The sequence below is a fragment of the Drosophila serrata genome, unplaced genomic scaffold (genome assembly GCF_035046125.1).
Source record: "Drosophila serrata isolate PLE 108 unplaced genomic scaffold, ASM3504612v1 contig_245, whole genome shotgun sequence".
In the NCBI taxonomy this organism is placed as follows: Eukaryota; Metazoa; Arthropoda; class Insecta; order Diptera; family Drosophilidae; genus Drosophila; species Drosophila serrata.
Window position 1 is genome coordinate 1,384,934 of NW_028257143.1, and position 20,337 is coordinate 1,405,270.

Sequence of the window (20,337 nt, forward strand, 5' to 3'; positions counted from 1 at the left end):
ATTAGTCCTGAAGATTTTGAATCCTATATGCTTGACTTCGACAATTTTAATAGTTAATATATATGGTAAAATAATCTATTTTTAAGGCTATAAGCTAGTTGCAAATTTCATAAGCTTTTCCATTTTAGAAATATGCCAGATCTAGCCTGAAATACGCTTAACTGGCAGCGACTGCGAAATTCGAATTGAGAGGAATCGAAACGGTTTCGAAAGCCCCCAAAAGCACGCAACCTTGCCCCAAGAGCCACACTCAGTTCGTGGCGAGAATCTGGCGAGTGTGGATGCGTTCCGAGCAGAAACCGCGACCAAACGAATTCAATTCAGCCCCAATGCAAGAGGGCTGTGGGAAAATAACATCCGCAACGCCGTTTCCGAGCAGAGCAACAACCAACTCAATGTGCAATCGGTGCCCCCAAATGGAGTTTAAAAGTGTTAACAGTCAGAGGCGCGGCCAAAATTAAACCGCTGCCAGTGATAGTTCAGTGTTTGTAAGGGCAGAATTAACACAAATCCACTTCGAAATCTCTGTACCCCCGCAGGATATACCGTCGAAAGCCAAACGTTGGAAAAAATCCAATACAGATATATGTGTGTGTATATATGTGTATGTATGTGCGTGTGCATGTGCCAGTGCGTGCGCCTGTAGTGGTGCAATATTTGTGAGCGCCAAAAAGCCGAAGAGACGAAGCCGCGCAGTCAAATAAATCTCTCGTCTCTCCGTTTCTCGAAACTCGAAACTCGAATATCGAATCTCGCCTCTCGCGTCGCTTTCTCCAGTTCGAAAGTCGCGTAGTAAAAAGTGTCGGCAATTCTTTTTGGCCCTCTCGCTGCGCCTCGCTGCACCACCCACTGAACCACCACCACTAAGCGTCTGAAGGACTACTTTGTTTTTGGTCAAGCTTTTCGCACTCGTCTTCGAAATTGCGAAATTGGCGCGCACGGGAGCATCAAGTAAGTGAGAGCGAAAAGGATATGAGAGAGTGTGTGTGTGTGTGTGAGAGAGAGAGAGAGCGAAGAAATGCTCTCGCGTCGATTGCACAATAAAATGGGCAAAACAAAGGGCCAAATACCTAACAAAGGCCAACGCAAAATCACCAAATTCACATAAATTAGCCAAAGTTTCAATTGCGAGCCGCATAAATCAAAATTCGAACATATAGTCGGTGCGGTGCGCGTCTGTGTGAGTGTGCTGGCGTCCGTCTCTGTATGAGTGTAATCCTGTGATTGCGCGCCCAAAAAAGTATGCTATGCCGCTTTACTATTTACTACTACGCACGCTCCCCCCATCACACGAACACACTCGCAGGATCACATGCACTCACACCAGCACATGGCACATAATAACGGTTTATCGTGTACTACAGCCCCACGCAGCTTACGCAGCTGCGTAAAATCTCAAGGCTTGACCAATACCTCGTAACCCCTGGTCCTTGCCAGCCTCCTTCCCCTTGAGCTCTTGCCGCTCCCTGGGGTCCTGCAGCCATCAAAAAGTGGGTTTTGTAGTGTTTATAAATATATATCTGTGGCTTATGGATTAATTATAAAAAGGACTTGGTCTATTATTCGTTTCAAACTCCCTTACCATATAGTCAAGAAGCCCCTCTAAAAACATTACATAGAGCAGATTAAAAGTATGTTTTAATTTCAACATTCCTTTTTACTGTTAGATGTACCCTTATTAGATTTCTTTATTCCTGTGATATTACAATAGCTAGAACTTTAATTAGAATACTTAGCTTTTTAAAGGGTTAGCAATAATGTTAAATTAAGTCAGTTTATTTCTTTTCAAAGTCCGTTTGGCTTATAATAAGAAACGTCTATATAAAAAAACCTCAATTAGAAATTAAATCAAAATATTCCTATCACTTTAGGATGCCTAAGTAATATTGACAACAGCTTTTGCATCAATGTATGCACATATATTAAGAAAAAATAGCAGATTCGAGTGTCATTGCAGTTATAACTAAGGCTGAAATTATTTTTAAAGACACTTAAAATAACATAATAATAAACTAAATCGGAACTACAGCTAAAACGGTGCATTTAGACGAAAGAAGATTTAAAATAACAAAATTGAAATAATACAATTTTGAATTTAAGATAATAACGATCTAAAAATGAACTTAGTAACATATAATCTGCAAATATTAATGTTTTTTCTACTAAATCAAAATTATGGGACTTTCGGATTACTATACACTATGATTACAAAAGTACAACAAATAATATTCTGTTGTTACTTAAAAGAGAATTACAGCATGCTTTTGATTTATTCTAAGCAAATAGTTTTATTAATTCGACATTAAAAATCCAAAACTCTATTCAATGCAAATTAAATCAATCTCATGTTTACGTTTTTATATTTCTTATTTATTTTATGAATCAGGTATATTTTCAATTTTATTTTTATTTATTAAATCGGCAGATCTTAATTTTAGTTACTTATGTACGCTTATATGTAGTGTCCCATATGATACCTAAATCACGTTATGTTAAACAAAGAGTCTGGGGGTATGATACATGAAATATGACATGTGGCCGGCTTGCGTATAAGCAAACAGAGAACAGATTTATAACTTATCAAACCGTTGTGCGGCCAGACACACAGACATATCCGTCTTTGGTTGTAAAAAGTTTTGTACGCGGCCTATTGAAATTTTCAGAGGCACATTAATTCCATTACGAAAACTCCCAAGGCCATATTGCTTTTAAGCTGCCTTTGGTGCTGCCGTTGCTGCTTTGGGCCAAACAAAAACGAAAAGTCAGTCCAAACATAAAAAGGCAAAAAGCAAACAAAACAGAGTGGCAAAAAAAAAAAACAAAATGGAAAAATGAAAAAGGAAAAATTGGGGCGGGCGGTGTGGCGTATGCGCAGGATGTGGAAATGGAAAAAAGAACGGCAGGAGCTAGCGATATATGCGATATAATAAATCTTTTGTATAACACGCAAAACTTTATGAACGTGCGCCAACTATAAACTTTCACTTTTCAACAATAGCTCCGCCTCCACTGGCTTGATGTTGCCTGACGTTGCCAATGTTGCGTATACGCCATGTTGCACATGCTTTTATTTTTATTATCACTATTATTTTGGTTTCATTCTTTTCCCCCTGGATGGATACCCTTGCGCAAAATGGCTACTTTGATGGGTTGATCGGGAATAATCGATCTGTTGGGATAGAATATGCGATACTTTTGAGGGATATCTGGCAAATGAACTATGAATTATTTTAAAGATTTAGTTGACAATACCAAACTTTGTCTCTTTATTTATTTAACTCGAATTTGATATAAATAAATAGAAGAGTCTAATAAATTTTGTTTAAATAATTGTTAATGAACACTAATAACACAAGCTTCTAAAGATTAATTAAGACTTACTTTAGTTTATGCAAAACATGCCCTATGTATCATCATAATAATTTTGACAGTGTAAATAGATGTAAAAAAGTGTTTTTTAGAAATTATATAATAATAAAAATATATTTATAATTCTGAAGGCTTGAATATATATTAAAATAATCACAATTTGCTTATATCCTTCTGGAGTTAAAAGGAGGTGTTTATCTTTTAATTGGTTTGCTTGTAACCTTCCTGAAATATATTATTTAATAGATGAAGCAATGTTATTTAATCATAATAGATTATTGTCTAAGCATATAATTTATACTTGTATATGAATATTACTCATAAACAAGTACTAAAATTCAAAATATGCACAAGGAATGCCTCTAGTTTTAAAAACTTATTTAAGGAATAGGTTTTAGCTATTTAGATTATTGAGAGGGCATTGATATACTATTGCAAATACTATTCCCCGAGAATGGAAAACATGTGTAAATGGAGAAGCATCTCTGGTAAGCCTGTTATTCAGAGCTGCATATTGTTGAGAGCTCGCTGATGTAGAGTCGTTGACTTTGCCTCGCCTTCTGTGTGATGTCGCATCCCAAACGTTGGGATGGCGGATGGCGTTCCACTTCTGTCAAACTTTTTGATGTTGAGGCGGAAGGGCGACGCGAAGGGAGTCGGAAAAGCGTGCGAAATCCGGTTATATACACATTTATTTAGATATGTGGCAGAGGCATGCACATGCGAGTAACTGTGAGTGCGTATTGGCCGCAATAAATTGTCTTTATTTCATGAGGATGTGGATGTGGCTGTTGCGAGAGAGGGGCAGGCAAGGCCTGCAGCATGTTTAATGAAAATTATTACGCGATATCCTTGGGGAAGCAGCACAGCACAGTACACTCACACACACACACAGAGAAGCCCGAACACATTCGCATTCAGGGTAGGATGTATGGCTATGTGCGCCTTTTTAGGGGGTGGCATGCCCATACAAAAAGTCCTCGCACACTCGCACACTCGCACACTGGCACACACCATTTTCTGGCGAAAGGAGTCCGAGTGAATGAGTAAAGGCGGCTTCCCACACCGCGCATGTGCAGCAAACGGAGCAGAGCGAAATTCGATTCGATTTCGAAAACATCCCGAAGTTACGAAGTGAGTTATGTGAATGGAGGAGGGTGGGTGGGGGCGATGTGGGTGGAAAACGCATTTCTAGGTCAAATTCACAGGGAGCCAGGGAAACAGCCCGCTTCCAAAATCCCATCTACAGACAACATGGTCGAAAATATACTCGTATTTTCATGCATTTTTTTGGTCTTTTGGTATTCAAAAATTAAACTATTTGGTAACTAATTGAATATGAGCATGCTTTGCCTGGAAAATATGCCATAACCGCAAACCAAATAAGAGAATATTTGATGCTTTAATTTTGTGGAATATTCAAATGTATTATTAACCTATATAAATTCGCAATTAAACTCTTAAAACTTGATCTAAACTTTCTCCTTTTTCCTTTTATTTTCAGGTCAAACAAATACACTAACCTTAGCCACATATCAAACTACCAGCTCAATTACCATTTGCCACCAAACCAAAATAAAAATAACTGACCAAAAAATAGCTTCGCAACAATGTTGAACGTACACGGAAAAAGCAATAAAAACTTTTGGCAGCACCAAATGTCCGGCTTAAAAGCGCTTATAGCAAGTATATGAAAATCGAATTGAAATTGCAATTAAGCTTGGCGAAACCAACTGAAATAAGAACTTAACTGAACGAATTTTAGTTTATTTTTTTCTCAAATCGATAAAAGAATCAAAAGTGTCAATAAATTAAAAAGGAAAACAATTTAAGCGCGAATTCGGTTTAATTTGTGAACTGTTTTTTGTGGCTTTATCGGCATATGTGCGCCGTGCACGCGAATACACCAAATAATTATACATTTTGGAAACCGAAAACCAATCGATACCCAAATAGGGGATTAAATCTAAAAGTATTCAACACCAATTGATCCACATAGATACGTACGCACACAACCGGCCCAAATACAGACAGAAATGGAGAGCAAACAGTGGAGCTGCTTTGTGGCCATTGTGCTGGGCGTGCTAATATTCAAAATGCACATATTTGTCGCATTCGGCGATCAGGATGAGGATATACCGCACAACGAGTAAGTTTTATTCCATCATCCGACAGGCAACACCAATATATTCAATTATGCATTTTGCCAAACATTTTAGCAATTTCCTCAGACAGGAAATTAATTGTAAATTTGTTTATTCTCTGCCAACATTCATTCCCCTTCTCTCCCTGCTCAATTTTCCATCTATAATTTACCTAGTTGCTCGTCAATAGTTCAGCATACAAACTGCTGAAACATTTATACCAATTGTTTATTGTATCAAGTGAAGGCCATTGGCATGTGTTTCGGAGGAAATTATTTGGTTTTAGTTACTGGTGAATAATTAATACAGTAACTGGTACGGTTAGTTGTATTTACTTATGAATTGGGCTAAGCAAACTAGCCAATTAATTCGAGGAAGTTGTAAAGCAATTCATGATCGAAAACTCTTTAGTTTAATTTGCATGAGTTGTAAAACCTTAGATGTGCCTTAGTCTAGGTGTGGCAATGTGGTGCCCAATTGCCCATAGGCATACCAAGGGCCAGTAAAAGGAGTGGGTGTAGTGGTCACTCTTGTTGGAGGTCTCCTTGACGTTGTTGTTTCAAAGAAATATTTATATATTTGTCCCGTAACCTGTTTGGGGTGGTACTTCTTACGAATGCACTGATTGTACCTCAAATCCAGGTAGTAGCCTTCCTGCAAAACAAGATCTGAAGGATTAAGTTTTCTTTATTCCTGAAACGATCTCACAATGCATTGTCGGAAGCCAACCCGGAGCTGCAGACCGCTCTTATCGGGCATGCAGGAAGCCAGCTCAACGATCCAGATGAATCCCAGGGGACACAGAAATTCTGGTGGCGATGTAGTGATTTCCGGCAACACAGTGGTTGCAGTCAACACTGTGGATTCCACCAGCGGTGGTGCTGTACTCTCCAAGGTAGTCATTGTTCTTCAACTGACCACATTGAATACAGTTGGTCTGAGTATGACTAAATCAGCTTAGACACGCGTTAAGGCCAAGTTATGAGCCAAAGATCAGGTACAGTGCGTTGAGATCTAATATCTCTAAACATTATACTTTCATAAGGTATATTTACATTGATAAAATTATTAGTTTACTTCAGAGGTTTATCACTACTATTCAAAACTAATTATTAATATTGTTAGGTAGGTTTTATAAATTTGTTCTAAGAAACATTTTGTTCCTATATTCCTTGAATTTTATAGATTTCTAATTTAAAAAATGTATTTATGTTAGTTCAAAATATATGACGAAAAAAACAGTTTTCCATGAAATTTGGAATTAGTCTCTAAAGCTGCGCTTTTCTGTATTTCTACCAATATTTTAGCATAATTCGAGACTTGATCTAACATATACTAGATCCCATTAATGACCTAAATTAAAAAATATAATTAAATATCTCGTAAAGAAATATTTCTCACTTACTCTTGATATTTTTTCCACTCAAAATAATTCTTTACGATTTATCGAATAACAAGAATATACCAAATAAACTTATGCCAACATCTTTCTTGAATTTATATATAATCTTAAAAATGACTTTCCATCGCCTCATTAAGTTTAAGTATAGCAATTATTTTGAATATAAATTTGTTCATGCATCATCAGGATTTTATGTATACCAAAATCTCGTCTGTGTGAAACTTTAGCCATTCGTTTGCCTTTATGGACCAATTTATTTATGATTATTACACTGTTTACCACATGGAGATTGAAATAAATGTACCCACTCTCTGGGTTTGCTGACATTCATAGTTATAGTTATCGGTTTAGTGCCAGAAACATATTGAGGAAAATGTCCCCGAATATGTGAGGATTCATTAAAAATGTGAATAAATGAAAAATAATGAGTGGCAGGCCATCAAAGGAAGAGGTTCTTCCTCCCATTAAGTATACGCCACAAAGACGACAAAGAACTTGATATGAGTTCGAATTATGTTACTCGAAGGAGAGAGGCGATGAGATATTTTTTGGCTTTCAAATAAGTACTCAGTATGGCACTATATATGCGTATCTAATGGATACATAATAGGATTTTGCAATTAGCTTCGCACGGTGACTGCAAACGTGTGGCGGTGGGGGAGTTGATGGGGTGGTGGCGATGAGGAGCAGGGGAAAAGGCAACACACGTAACCGCAACGTTCACTTGGCTAATTAACCCAAAAACCGACGGCCATTTGCAGGCAAGGACATTTGCCGGCTGATGGAAACGGAAGTTTGGCGGGGGACACAAAAACCAGAAACCGGAACAGACACACTAAGTGATTTTCTTTTCGTTTGCCGCTTTTATATCTCTAATGTCACATTTATTTATTGAAATTAGTTTCGACGAGCGGTTTTTATGGCTAAAATTCAATTAGCTTGCTGAAGCTTCCACCTTTTGCTTTAATATTATAATAATTATTGCCTTTTAGGGTCTGTATTTTATGATTGCCATCAATCAGCTTCGATTTCAGGCTTTTATATTTCCCATCAAAACAGGGACTGTGTCAACATTTTTCAACTCTTTAACTTTCGTTCAATTCTCGTCCGTCTTGGTCCTCTGACGTGCTGTGGCACATGCGTAAAATAAATTTCATTAATTTGAAAAGCAAACTTTTGCTTTCGCTGTTGCTTTGGTTTCATTCGGCTTCGCTTTTCTCTTGCCTCTCTCCATGTTGCCATTTGCTTTATGTCACTGCAGAAATTCAATTAAATTTATTTCAACTTTTGCTGGCAGGCTCAAAAAATAAAAAAAAAAGTAAAAGAAAAACAACTTGGGCCTTCCAGTTGCTTGACGGTCCAGCTTTGACGATTATGCTTCGGCATTGGGCGATGATGTTGAAGAAGAAGTTGCTCCTGATTCCACATTCTGCTCCTGGCCGAGATGGTGGTTAGTCCTTAGTCCTCGGTGCCGTACTCATTGCTTTTGATGTGACTGACCCACATCGGGCTCTCGAGTCGAGAGTCGAGAGTGTTGTTTTCTCTCGCCTGGCCCGGCCTTTTCTTGGGCGAACTGGGCCCATTCATTTGCCTCATTTTCAGTTGCAGTTGCCATTTTAATGCATGCCTCGTTTGCTTAAGCATCCGCCAGGTCCTTCTCTTCCTGCTCCTTCTGGCGGGGCAGTTGCATTGACAGCTTCCCTGCTCCCGCTGCTCTTGACAACAAAATGCTTCTCTGGGTCACGTGCCATGGCCAGAAACTCTTCTGCGAGGACAAAGGGGGATAGGCTGTGTCAACGAGGATGTTACATGATTCGAATTCTGGCCGGCCTGCGGATGAGCGATCGATTCAAGAGCCAACTCTTACTCGGCTGCAAATTAATCGAATTGGAAAACTTTCCTTACGTGTCCTTCTTCTTATTTTTTAATTTTAAAGGCTCTCATTTAAGGGAATTACTATTGAAATGAAGAAAGTTCCCCATGAATTAAATGGAGGATCCTTAAATTTGAATACTATACGAAAGTTGCATTGTCTCTGTCATAAAATAAATGACATAGACAATTCAACTTCCGCCTTTTTAGCCAGATTTCACAAAACTCACACAGACTTTCGTTAAATCGTGTTGTTTTTGCTGGCAAATCTGCAAGTGGCACAATTGCTGCTTAAAACCATTCTGCATTTGGAAACACTGCGCTGTGGGTGCTTCCCGTTGGGGCGTGGCAGATCTAATTACCGTCGAGGCAGCTTAAAAGAATAAATAAAGCAAAATCAACAGAGAGGGGAGCAAACAGAGCGCTAACTACTTATGACAAATGACAGTGAAAGTGCATTAAGCAGCAGTTAAGCCGGAGACACAAACAGAAGTGACTGCCGTGCCCCGTCTAGCGCATTATTTTGGTTTTTATTTTTCGCACAACAAAGTGTGTGTGTGCGTGTGTGTAGTGTGTAATTTACCCCTAGTTGTGAGAGCATTTAGGTGGATTCTAGCGTAGAACACGATAAATTAATTTGCAAAATTAATTGGCCTGGGAATTTGCATGCGAGGCTCCGAGATTAAGAACAACTATATAGGGGTAGGCTTCTAAACATCAAGTCACATTTCTATTCAAGTCAAACCAAAACACACTGCTTAACCTGTGTCACTTTAATAAATTTATTTCTAAACTTCGGCTTAAAAATTAGGGAATTCAAACAAGTCAACGAAATTTTGTAGTGAAATGAAGCGCCAGAGAATTATTTACACGGATATAGCGCTCGTTAGCAAGGCTATGAGGGCCATGGGAAAGCCAGTAACCATCAAGGAGATTGCCGAATACATGGTCAAATTATTGGGCTTAACTGGCAACGGACTTGAGATTGACATTCAACTGCTGTTGGAGAACTACCAGCCCTTGGGATACTTCAAACGGAAAGGTGATCTGTACAGCATTCCCTCCGAGATATTGGCCATAATGAAAGATCTGGACAGTGAGAAGAAACAGGGAATTGTCACTCCCGAAAAAGAAGCAGCAGAGCCCCAGGAATCAAATGAAGTTTATGCCTACGCATCCCATATTGATATTTCCAAGTCCTTGACTCATCCATACTACTATCGTTTCAACTAAGTCAAATTTGGCTCCAAGGGCTTTAGTTTGTTTGCAATGTATTTATTTGCTAAGATTTATCATTTTAATAAAATTCCCTATTAACTGAAAAGTGGATTCGAAATTAAACCCCCTTGAAACCTTAGCATATCTTTATGCAACTCCCTCTTTTTAATAACTAACCCCCCATTCCATATGGGTGAGCTTGTGTGCTTTGATATAGTTAGCTATTTGATGGAATCGGATTTAAGTTCAGTTGAAGACAGTCGCTCTCTGGGGCATATGTACATACTAATCCTTGTACACCGGCACACGTGGAGGGCGCATTGAAGTGCGCTCTTGTGATTGCGCATTCAAGTCTGCTGGCAGCGGCACAAGGGGACTCATTTCAATTTCAATGATGCAAAATGGCAAAAACCCATTGACCTACTCCTCCAGTGACAACCACACTCAAGGAAAATCTAAGGAACAATAGGATATAGTGACAGAGTGGTGGCAACATTTAAGAAATGGAGATTAAGATGTAATTTGTTGTATAGGAAAAGACGTATTGAAATATTTAACTAAGAGAGGGTATACTTCAAGCTTTTCTAAAGATGTTTTATAAAAATATAATTAATATAAACTACATTTCTTTGAGTGCACATCCATCCTATTTCCACCTGCCTCGGCATAAACTTACTTGGCCGAGCAGGTCGGCAAGAAAAGTGAAAAACTGCACAGACAAATGTGGAAGGAGCTGGGGGGTTGGGGGATGGGTAAAAGTGAAAAATGCAATGGAACGAAACTAGTTCGATAGCTTCAGGTGTAGCTGCACAGGTATATGGTACTTGAGCATGACGTACGTGGTTGGTTCGTGCTCAAAAAGCTGAGACAGAATAGAAAGTCACTACAGATACACCTGGAGCGCTCTTCGCCTCATTTTCACATGGACATAGTTATAGCCATTGTCAAGTTTCTGGCCGTGCAGCAAAAAACTAGGTAAAACAAAATGTGACTATTTTGATTTTGTTTTCTTTTTTGTGGCTAGCGGCAAGAGGAGGAGTCAAAAGAATCTGCAAACAAAAAAATGTCTTCTACTTCGGGCCAAGAGGATGACGTTGATGGCCTTTCATTGCTGTTTGCTGCTCCTGGACCCGATTCCCAATGTTTTTCTCTGCTCCTCCTTCGGACGTGTGCATTTGAATGGGGCTTCTCCGCCCTGCCAACCGTATCTCCACAGAGATTTTCCGCATCAGGCGGGTGTGGCGACGATTCGGCAAGGTTCTTGATAGCATTAAACTGGCACAGAATGTTAGATTCAGTCTCAGGGCGCATTTCGTTGTGCATGCTTTCTTATATGTTTGCTAAAGAAATTGCCCGAAAAGTTAAGCAAATATTTCGCAAACATAAGACGCCGGTATTACCTTTTTTGGAGTACTCTCCGTGAACGGCCTTTTATGTTGTTTGAACTCTTTCTAATACCCGGTATTTATAGGGTTAAAGGGGTATAACAAGTTAGTGCAAACCAAGAACGTATTAAGGCAGAAGGAGGCTTCTCAGTGAATATATACATATATTCTAGATCAGCATCACCAGCCGAACCGATGTAGCATTGTCCATCTGTCTGTTAATCTATCCTTTTGAAACAAAAGATTTTAGAGAGCCGGAAACCTAGAGCTACCAAATTTAGTGACAAACTTCATATTCGTTGCACTCAGAAAAAGTATGAATCAATATTTGGCCATGTTCACCCTCACAAATCATTAAAAACCGTAACCAATCTATATGAGTTATGGATTAATAATATTGAATAATAAAACCAGTGTGTTAGTTTTCTAAAAATATATATGGGTGTTATTTGATAGTAAAGTTTTAATGTTTACCAAACTTCTGCAATATCTACATTTGTATTGGCATAACCAATTGGTGTTGCTTAACATGTTCCTAGCAACATTTAACTTTTCTTTAGTGGGGGGTAATATGTTCTTTAGAAATACAGTTTCTTCTCCCATTCACTCGTGTTTTTTTTCCTGTTTTTAAATAAACAAAGAAAATTAGGTATTTCTATTTGACTTTACCCTACTTCCTCCTACTTTTTATAACTTATGTGGACAAAAAGTGAACTTCTATGTAATATATATTGTATTTCCTTTACAGGAAATGCATATTTATGTACTTTTCTCTTTAAATATAGAATTTAAGGGTGTGGACTAAAGATTACAGTGGTTTTTTAAAGCTTTATCCAACTATTGATTTAGATAGCATTACTTTCCTTTAAGATTAAACCATTCTTGTCGATAACTCATATCATTTTAATCGAATGCCACTCATTCAGCAACCTCTGTCGATTCGTTTCTTTTTTTTTCCCCTGCATATATGTATATATGCATAGTGCATGGTGTAAGTCTCATTTAATTATCATCACTTGACCCCGGCATCTCTGAGCCGGCTCTTTGTTGTTGCCCACCATCAGCATTATCCAATTTCAATCACTTTGTTGGCCACTTTATTTCGCTTCATTGTTTACGCTTTCATTGCTGCGGGCCACAAGGATCCGGGGCGAGAAAGATGTGGTCCTGCGTCCTGCTTCTCGGGCTTCCGCTCATAATACAATTTTCATATAATTTAAATTCATTTTTGGCATCGCCCGAGCCATAAAACTTTGTCTGCCGCCGCTTGACTGCAGTTGCACTTCCGTCCCTCTCGCAATCTGTTGGCCTCCCCTCCCCTCCTCGCATCGTATCGGTGTTTTCAGCCCCCTCCTCCTTTTGGCCATATAAACATGCGCTTATTTTGTATCTAGATGGGGAAGCTCCTTCGTCCTTCGGTTCCGCCGATTGCTTCGTTCGCTCGCTCGTTCGCTCGTTCGCTCGCTGCCGCCGGCTCAATATAATGAACATTGCGTATACGCAACGTTGCTGCGGTTACTGGCGCCCGAGCAGGAGTTTCCTTCGCTTGAACTTCCAGTGTCTCCAGTGTTTTCAGTGTTTTCAGTGTTTTCAGTGCCTCCCCTCCCTGCGTCCCGCCCTATTGATATTGCAGATAATGCCATAAAATTGTGCAAATATTTTCGGGGGCATTATTTTGCATGGTCTTTGCTCTGGCTCAAGTTGACTTTGTTTCGTTCTGACTTTTTCTTAATATTTCATTTTTTCTTGTTTTCGGTTTTTGGCTGGAGTCTGCTCTTGGATTTTGCGTGCTTGTGCTTTATTTTCAATTTGCTGTTGCTTTACACAGTCGCAGTCCCCCGGCACAGTCTCCCTCTGGTTTTATGAGCACTCGTTGTGTTGCTTTTGTTTTGCTTTTGACTTTCGCGTTTAGATTATAAATGTTTGGCAAATGTTTTCACAATAGTTGGCTGTTTGGTCCTGTCGTTGTCCTGGCAATTTCCCCTCCCCTACCCCCCAGTCTAGCCGTAATGAGTTTTGTCGCTGTCTTCAGTGTTTCTCAAGTGAGTTTTACTGAAATCTTTTTGTTGGTTTTCATCTTTCTTCCCCGGATAACGCAAAGGAACTTGTTGGCAAATATTGAAGATATATTTGCCTTAGGAGCATTTCGCTTAATGATTGCGAGTCCTTGCTGGAGCCATTTATTGCTTAATGAAAGATTTGTATGCGTATGCGTAATGAGATGGAAATAATTTATGCGCAATTTTAAATCCATTTTAATTGATTTTTAATAAGCCACGTATCGATGAGTTGCACTTTGTGGGGTGTAATGGATGTATATACATACATATATATAAAAAATAAAGTAATTTAAGCGCTTGTAAGCTTGATGCGCTACTTTCGCAGATTCGCTCATTTAACATTTTAACATTAAACATGTATAAAGGTAATTTATATATATTTTGTATCTCTCTTTGCAGAGTTCGCAACTGGGCCCTGAAGTTTGGCGTCGACTTGTGGGAGTTCGGACGTCAATTTACCAAAATGAATGAGATCAAAAGTGTAAGTAATTACTACTGTCATATGGCCAGACTAAGCACGCGCATTTGTAGGCCCGATAATGCGGACATATGTATCAGAAAATCCAGATACATACATACATATGTATGTACATCGGCCTGGCTAATGGCCCCGTGTCTGGTTCAGTTTTAGCCCGGACAAATACATTTAAGCTCTGCGGGCACTTAGTTGAACTTATCGATAAGGCAGAATTTATCGATAAACGCTTTGAATGGCAAGGCTTAGTCGGAAGCTTAACCCAACAAATGCGTCAATTTTTCGTGTTTTCTCTTTGGCGCTCTTATTTGGCTCCTTTTGTTGCTGCCCTAATGCAATTTAAACACAAATAAGGCTAATTGGGGGGCACTGCGGGCCAAAATGAGACTCGGGCCCATATACGCATGAGTATATGTATGTGAGAGTGAGCTGGGTGCTATCTATGTTAATAAGCCCGCCCTCTGTTTGGCTTTGCTTGACTGCGTGGTCTGTGGTGGAAGATGGCGGATGGCAAATGGCGGCGGATAGCGTCTGTTGGATGTTGGATGATGGTGTCCTCCATGGAAGGCACCCCATCCTCCAGTCGGTCGCGTACTTTCGCGTTTAATCAGACGTGCAGTCGTGGGTTGCCTTTATTGTGCGAGTGTGTGCTGCCAGTGATTATGTGCGAGAAAATCGCTTTTATGCGGATTTACATACTCACAACTCTTGCGGCAACTTTCGTTAACAGCAGGCTTGCTTTTTATATATACCCTGCAAGCCGATTAGTCGGAGGTAAGTCTTACCGCGTCATAATCAGGCGAAATCTGCACACATTAAGTTATTCTTTCCTTTAGGTTATGCAACATATAAGGGACGAAACTGGATTCTATCCTCTAAAACTCTCCTGGAATAATATGACGGCTATAAATTTATCTTAAGGGATGACTTAACCCGCTGAAACTCATATTGAAACGATTAATATTTGTATCGTTTTATAGATCATACCATTTTAATCTTATACGAATTTGTATATACTATTTCCGTTGAATCCATTTTAGAATTTAAAAACGGGAAAGTTTTAAAAAATAGATCTAATTGAAAATGGAAAGTAAAAGTATATATAGTAGAACTATGATATATTCTATAATATTCAATTGTCTTGAAAACTGTTCTTCAAATCTATTTAAAGTATAGTAATAGCTTAAGTACTATAATCCGTAGATCCGTAGTTCAAGTTTAAAGTACAGCACAGCCCAGTGGAACTCATAAAACACTGGACGATTTGGCTAAAATTTCGACAGTCCTGCACTAGGGTATAAATATCAGTAAAATTATACAGAAAACCAGCCACATTCAAGCTGGATTCGGGGGTGGACTTGGGGGAGATGGAGTCTGAAAGGCGGCTAAAATGCAAATAAATTTGCTGGCTGTGACTGTCATTGAGTCTGTAATTGTCAAGTGCCTTGTTGCTGTTGCTCTCCTCTGGCCTGTTGTTGTTTTTCTGCCTGCGTGTGTGTGTGTGCGGGTGTATGTTATCATAGGTCCTGTTGTTGATGTTGTTGTTGTTGTTGTTGTAGTTGGGAGTGGGTGGTGTCGGTGGTACTGCTGCCGCTGACAACGTTTGTTTGTGTTAATTTAAAGCGTACTCCGCTGTACGAAGGCAAAAAACGGAAACTTACGCCCAGATTGAATTAAATATCAAGTATACGCGACGTTGTACGTGGGGAATATGGTCTGTTTGTGTGTGTTTATATATATATGTATGTATATGCTTAATAAACATTATATCATACCATTTTATGCGTGTGCAAGTTGATCTGTCCTTCTGTCCGTCTGCTTGTTTGTTTGTTTGTATCCTTGCGTGCGCTGTCAGCGGTTGGGAGTCTGTGCCACCCTTGTTAACGCCTTTCGCATCGGTATCAACCTTCGATACCTCGGCCTCTGACAAGGGCTAATAAATTGAAGGCAATATAAAATTATTGACACGCCACAATAAAATAAAGAGCTCACTTTGGGCTTCGAATACGGTTTTGGTTTACACAGCGCTTTAAAATTCAAAATTAATTAATTTCGATCTACTGAATCAGCGGTGAATCCTTCAAATTATTTACATGTCCCGTGCGCTCAGGTTTCTAAGAAAGTGAGCTGCTGTAAGGACAATGCCAGGAGCAATTAGTGAGCCTACGCCAAAGAGACTGAAGTTATGAATTAGAATTACAGCTCTGATTCGGATTGTTGGGATTGCTTTAATCACATTTCAGCTGAAGAATATATTCATAAATGACAATATTGCATATTAAAATAATAATTTTAACGCTTTTCTCACATACTTCTTCTATACCACGATCAAAAACTAGAAAAGTCTGTAGTCTAGACATAATCTAGAAAGTAAAACATCAAATGTCCGTGTCTATTTATTATTTAAATATTGATTTATCAGTAAAAGAAGCAACAATTATAAGATTACTTAGTTTATTCACTTAAAAAACTACGAAATATTCAGTTTATATAAATCTCTTAATGTCATATAAATCCTTGCGATAAATAAGATTAAATCTAAGAGAAAGTAATATAAAATCTAATATATCTATATATATAAAAATGCTCTGTTCGTGTCTACATCCTTCATAGACTCGAAAAGTTCTGAACCGTTTAAGCCCAAATTTTTACACAACATGCGTTGAGGTTCCAGCTCGGTTATTGACTACTTTTGATGTTGATAGCTTATCTGCGGTGGCGAATATATCTATTTTTTTAGCGTTTCCAAGTGCCCCTACTGCTGCGCCATCTACAGGCAGCCAGCTGAATCAAAGCATTTCCTGTCCAACATTCAAAACATATTGAAAGAAGAAACTTGAAAAGTTCTGAACCGTTTATGCCCAAATTTTTAGAGAAGATGCGTTGAGGTTCCAGCTCGGTTATTGACTACTTTTGATGTTAATAGCTTATCTGCGGTTGCGAATATATCTATTTTTTAGCGTTTCCCCGTGCCCCTACTACTGCGCCCTCTACAAGCAAATCAAAGCATTTCCTGTCAAACATTAAAAACATATTGAAAGAAGAAATTGGAGATACAAATTTTATTTTTTGTTCAGATTCAGTAAGAAACGAAGTCATGCCACCAAAGAAGTCGAGATTGGGTCGTCGTATTCGCAATACAGAAGCAAAAAGACGTAAGATTACGAATATGACTGACGAAGAACGGGCCTCCATCCGAGAGACGCGGCTGCGCGATGAACTTTTACTCATACAGGTTAATGGTTCGGAGGACCGATTGCAATCATATATTGAAATGTCGTCAGTTGTTTCATCAGTACATTGTCGATATGTATGCAAAAATTGAAACAACGTTAGCTGTTCCTCCGATTGAATCAGAAGAAACTTCGGTCCGAGGAATTTATACATTTGCGGGATGCTGTGATGAATGACCGTAATACAACCAACGTTGGAAAGCTCACGATTTTGCCATCCTCATACATAGGTAGTCCGAGCCACATGCATGAATATGCTCAAGATGCCCAGGCATATGTTCGTTGCTACGGCCGTCCAGACTTATTTATCACCTTCACATGCAATCCAGCTTGGGACGAGATAGTTCAGCTGTTATTTCCTGGACAATCATATAGGGATAGGCATGACATCACAGCCCGTGTTTTTAGACAAAAGCTCAAGTCACTGATGGATTTCATTGTGAAACATGGAGTTTTGGGATCTGAGCGGTGCTGGATGTATTCAGTAGAATGTCAGAAGTGAGGATTGCCGCATGCGCACATACTGGTTTGGCTGTATGATAAAATTACTCCAGACGAAATTGACAATGTGATATGCGCTGAGATTCCACGGGCAGAGGTTGATACAGATTTGCATGCAGTTGTCATCAAGAACATGATCCATGGCCCATGTGGTACCCTCAACCGAAGTTCACCATGCATGGTAGACGGGAAGTGTTCCAAGCGATATCCTCGAGCATTTACAGCCAACACCGTAACAGGGGACGATGGATATCCTCTGTATAGGAGACGGTCAACTGAAGATGGAGGGACTTCGGCAACTTTAAACATGAGAATTGGTGATATTGAGGTAGACAATCGTTGGGTGGTTCCATACTCAACACTATTGTCAAAATCATACAAAGCGCACATCAACGTAGAATATTGCAATTCCGTGAAATCGATTAAATATATCTGCAAGTACGTGAATAAAGGCAGCGATATGGCAGTTTTTGGTGTTCAGGCAGAAAATGGGGACAGCAATGCAGTACGAGTTGTCGATGAAATATCTCAATACCAGGCTGGAAGATACAAAAGCAGCAACGAGGTTGCATGGAGAATTTGTTCGTTCCCCATTCATGAACGCTATCCAGCTTTAGTTCACTTTGCAGTCCATTTGGAGAATGGTCAACGTATCTATTTCACAGAAAGAAATGTGCAAGAAAGAGTCCTGAATCCGCCAGCGACAACTCTGACTCCCTTCTTCACCTTATGCCAGGAAGATGATTTTGCCGGAACATTGATGTATTCAGAAGTGCCCTCTTAACCACAATATGCCACAGAGAAACGTGGCAGGGTACAGCTAGTTACATATAATAACAGGTTTCTTGACTAAACCTAAACCCTTAAATATAAGTCTCAATATATTTTATAAATAAAATATTGACATACGACAATATTAATTAAATAATTTCACTTCGGTCCAGACGTCATCTTCCTTTAGATCCTTTTGCTGACACAGTTTTGTTGTTCTATTGACTTGACTGTTGTCCTTCAAAAAAATGTTTTGCAATATAATATAAAAAAGGAGAAAAAAGGAAAATTAAAAAGGAAAGCGGACAATGCTGTGGGTGTGGTCCATCCACCCTCCATCCTCTGCTCCTTCGCATTTGTCCGCTTTTTCTCGTTGTTATTGTTGTGCTGTTGCTGCTGGTTTTTCTTCTACTGAATTTTCCATAGCTGCTTTTTCCATTTGGCATTTTAAAGTAGCATAATAAAATGTAAAACAAATGCAGCGCACACGTTCAGTTATGCGAAAGGCGTCGCACAAGGCACAACAAAAAGGAACAACAGGCCAAGACAAAATGGCTGCCAGGACTAAGAGCCACGAGCAAGGAGGCTGCTGGGAGGCGAGGTGAGAGAGTGTGTGGGGATGCCTGTGCGTGGCGCATATTCATTTATTTTATTTTCCCTATGCCTCTAGCTTGGCAGCGTTTAGCGCTGACTAGCTGAAAAAGTATCTACCTAAGCCATGAAATATGTTCTTCAGACAGAGGACAACCTTCAGCAGGATATAGGCCGTTTCCTGTTTGGTCGAATGTGGAATGCTCTGTACTTCATGGACTTGCGGTTTTTTTAAATTGTCAAATAAAGTTTTGGAGAATCCCAAATGAGAAGAGATAGTTAAAAAAAATTTCATAACATAATGATGTTGAAAAACTGTCATATTGGATTAGAAGAAGGATAATTTTTGCCAAAATAAAATCTGTTTTTAACTAAACGTTAAACCGGTCTTATTTACAAAAACATCTCAGATAAAAGTTAATTTAAGGTTATAACTTATTTTTGGGGATAAATCAAGACAATTTTTGTAAAAAATATATTTTAGATATCAATCATTAGATTTAAAAAGCACCTAATCGTCGATAAGTATCCCCTAATTTATTTTGTCATTCCAGCTGGTTTTATTATTTCCATTGATTTCTCATAATTTTCTTCAAAGCATTAACCTAAAACAGTAAAATGCATACATTATCTAGGTTCTGGTTTTGTATCACAAGGTCAAGCTATCTATTTATTGTTCCGATTTAAACGCATACCTTTTCGATCATAACGGGATGTGACAACCGCAAAACATAACCTAAAAACAAGAAAAGGGCTGCCATGTCTGCCTGTCAAACTTAATGGCCCTGCATAAAGAGTGACAGGGACGGACAGACTTCATCGACAACGTGACAGTACATAAAGTGTTGCACATTTACGCAGAGCAAATGACAGGAGAACGCTCTGTCTCTGTTTCTCTTGCTCTTCTATTTCCATCTCGCTCTGCGTATGTGCCGCCATAACGGCAAATGATGATGTGTGACTAACGGTGTTTGTGATAATGAAGTGGAGCTTGTGTGATCATTGTCAGCCATCTCTTTCGTTGCTCTTTCTCTCTCTTTCTCTTGGTCTGCGTTGAAATATGGGTCAAATTTTAGTGAAAATTGGCTTTCTCGGTCTCTCTGCTCCTTGCAGGACAATAAATTTAAGCGTGCTCTCGTTTTGCACGTAATACAAAACTTTTTGGCTCAAAAAAAGTGTAAGAAAACAAAACTGGTGCGTGCCGTCGTTTTTCTTCAGCGTCCAGCCTTCGCTTTCCCTCTCTATTTTCCATTTCCCTCCGCCACCCTCCTGTTTCTGTTTCCTATTTTATTTTCACCAGTCGGTTCCGCCTGTAA

The 20,337-nt window shown here is 39.1% G+C and overlaps 3 protein-coding genes across 5 annotated transcripts in view; 2 read left to right on the forward strand and 1 right to left on the reverse strand.

Moving 5' to 3' along the window:
* Nucleotides 1-121: 121 nt before the first annotated feature.
* stol (voltage-dependent calcium channel subunit stolid) overlaps nt 122-20,337 on the forward strand; it is a 46,693-nt gene continuing 26,477 nt past the window's right edge. For 2 of the 3 annotated variants that reach the window (XM_020954498.2, XM_020954497.2), the window contains exons 1-3: nt 122-951; nt 4,874-5,518; nt 13,850-13,931. In XM_020954498.2, the coding sequence (XP_020810157.2) occupies nt 5,406-5,518; nt 13,850-13,931 (195 nt within the window). In that variant the 5' untranslated portion in view covers nt 122-951; nt 4,874-5,405. Of the gene's footprint in view, nt 952-4,873; nt 5,519-11,319; nt 11,467-13,849; nt 13,932-20,337 lie in introns of those variants that run through there. The other variant, XM_086832051.1, reaches the window with a different exon arrangement.
* On the reverse strand, nt 5,903-6,675 carry LOC110185573 (uncharacterized). The gene is made up of 2 exons (XM_020954499.2): nt 6,222-6,675; nt 5,903-6,167 (listed from the first exon to the last, which is right to left on the reverse strand). The coding sequence occupies exons 1-2, from the start codon at nt 6,414-6,416 to the stop codon at nt 5,961-5,963; spliced, it is 402 nt and encodes a 133-aa protein (XP_020810158.1). The 5' UTR covers nt 6,417-6,675; the 3' UTR covers nt 5,903-5,960.
* LOC110185574 (uncharacterized) lies at nt 8,273-10,111 on the forward strand. Its single transcript, XM_020954501.2, has one exon. The coding sequence runs from the start codon at nt 9,634-9,636 to the stop codon at nt 10,018-10,020; it is 387 nt and encodes a 128-aa protein (XP_020810160.2). The 5' UTR covers nt 8,273-9,633; the 3' UTR covers nt 10,021-10,111.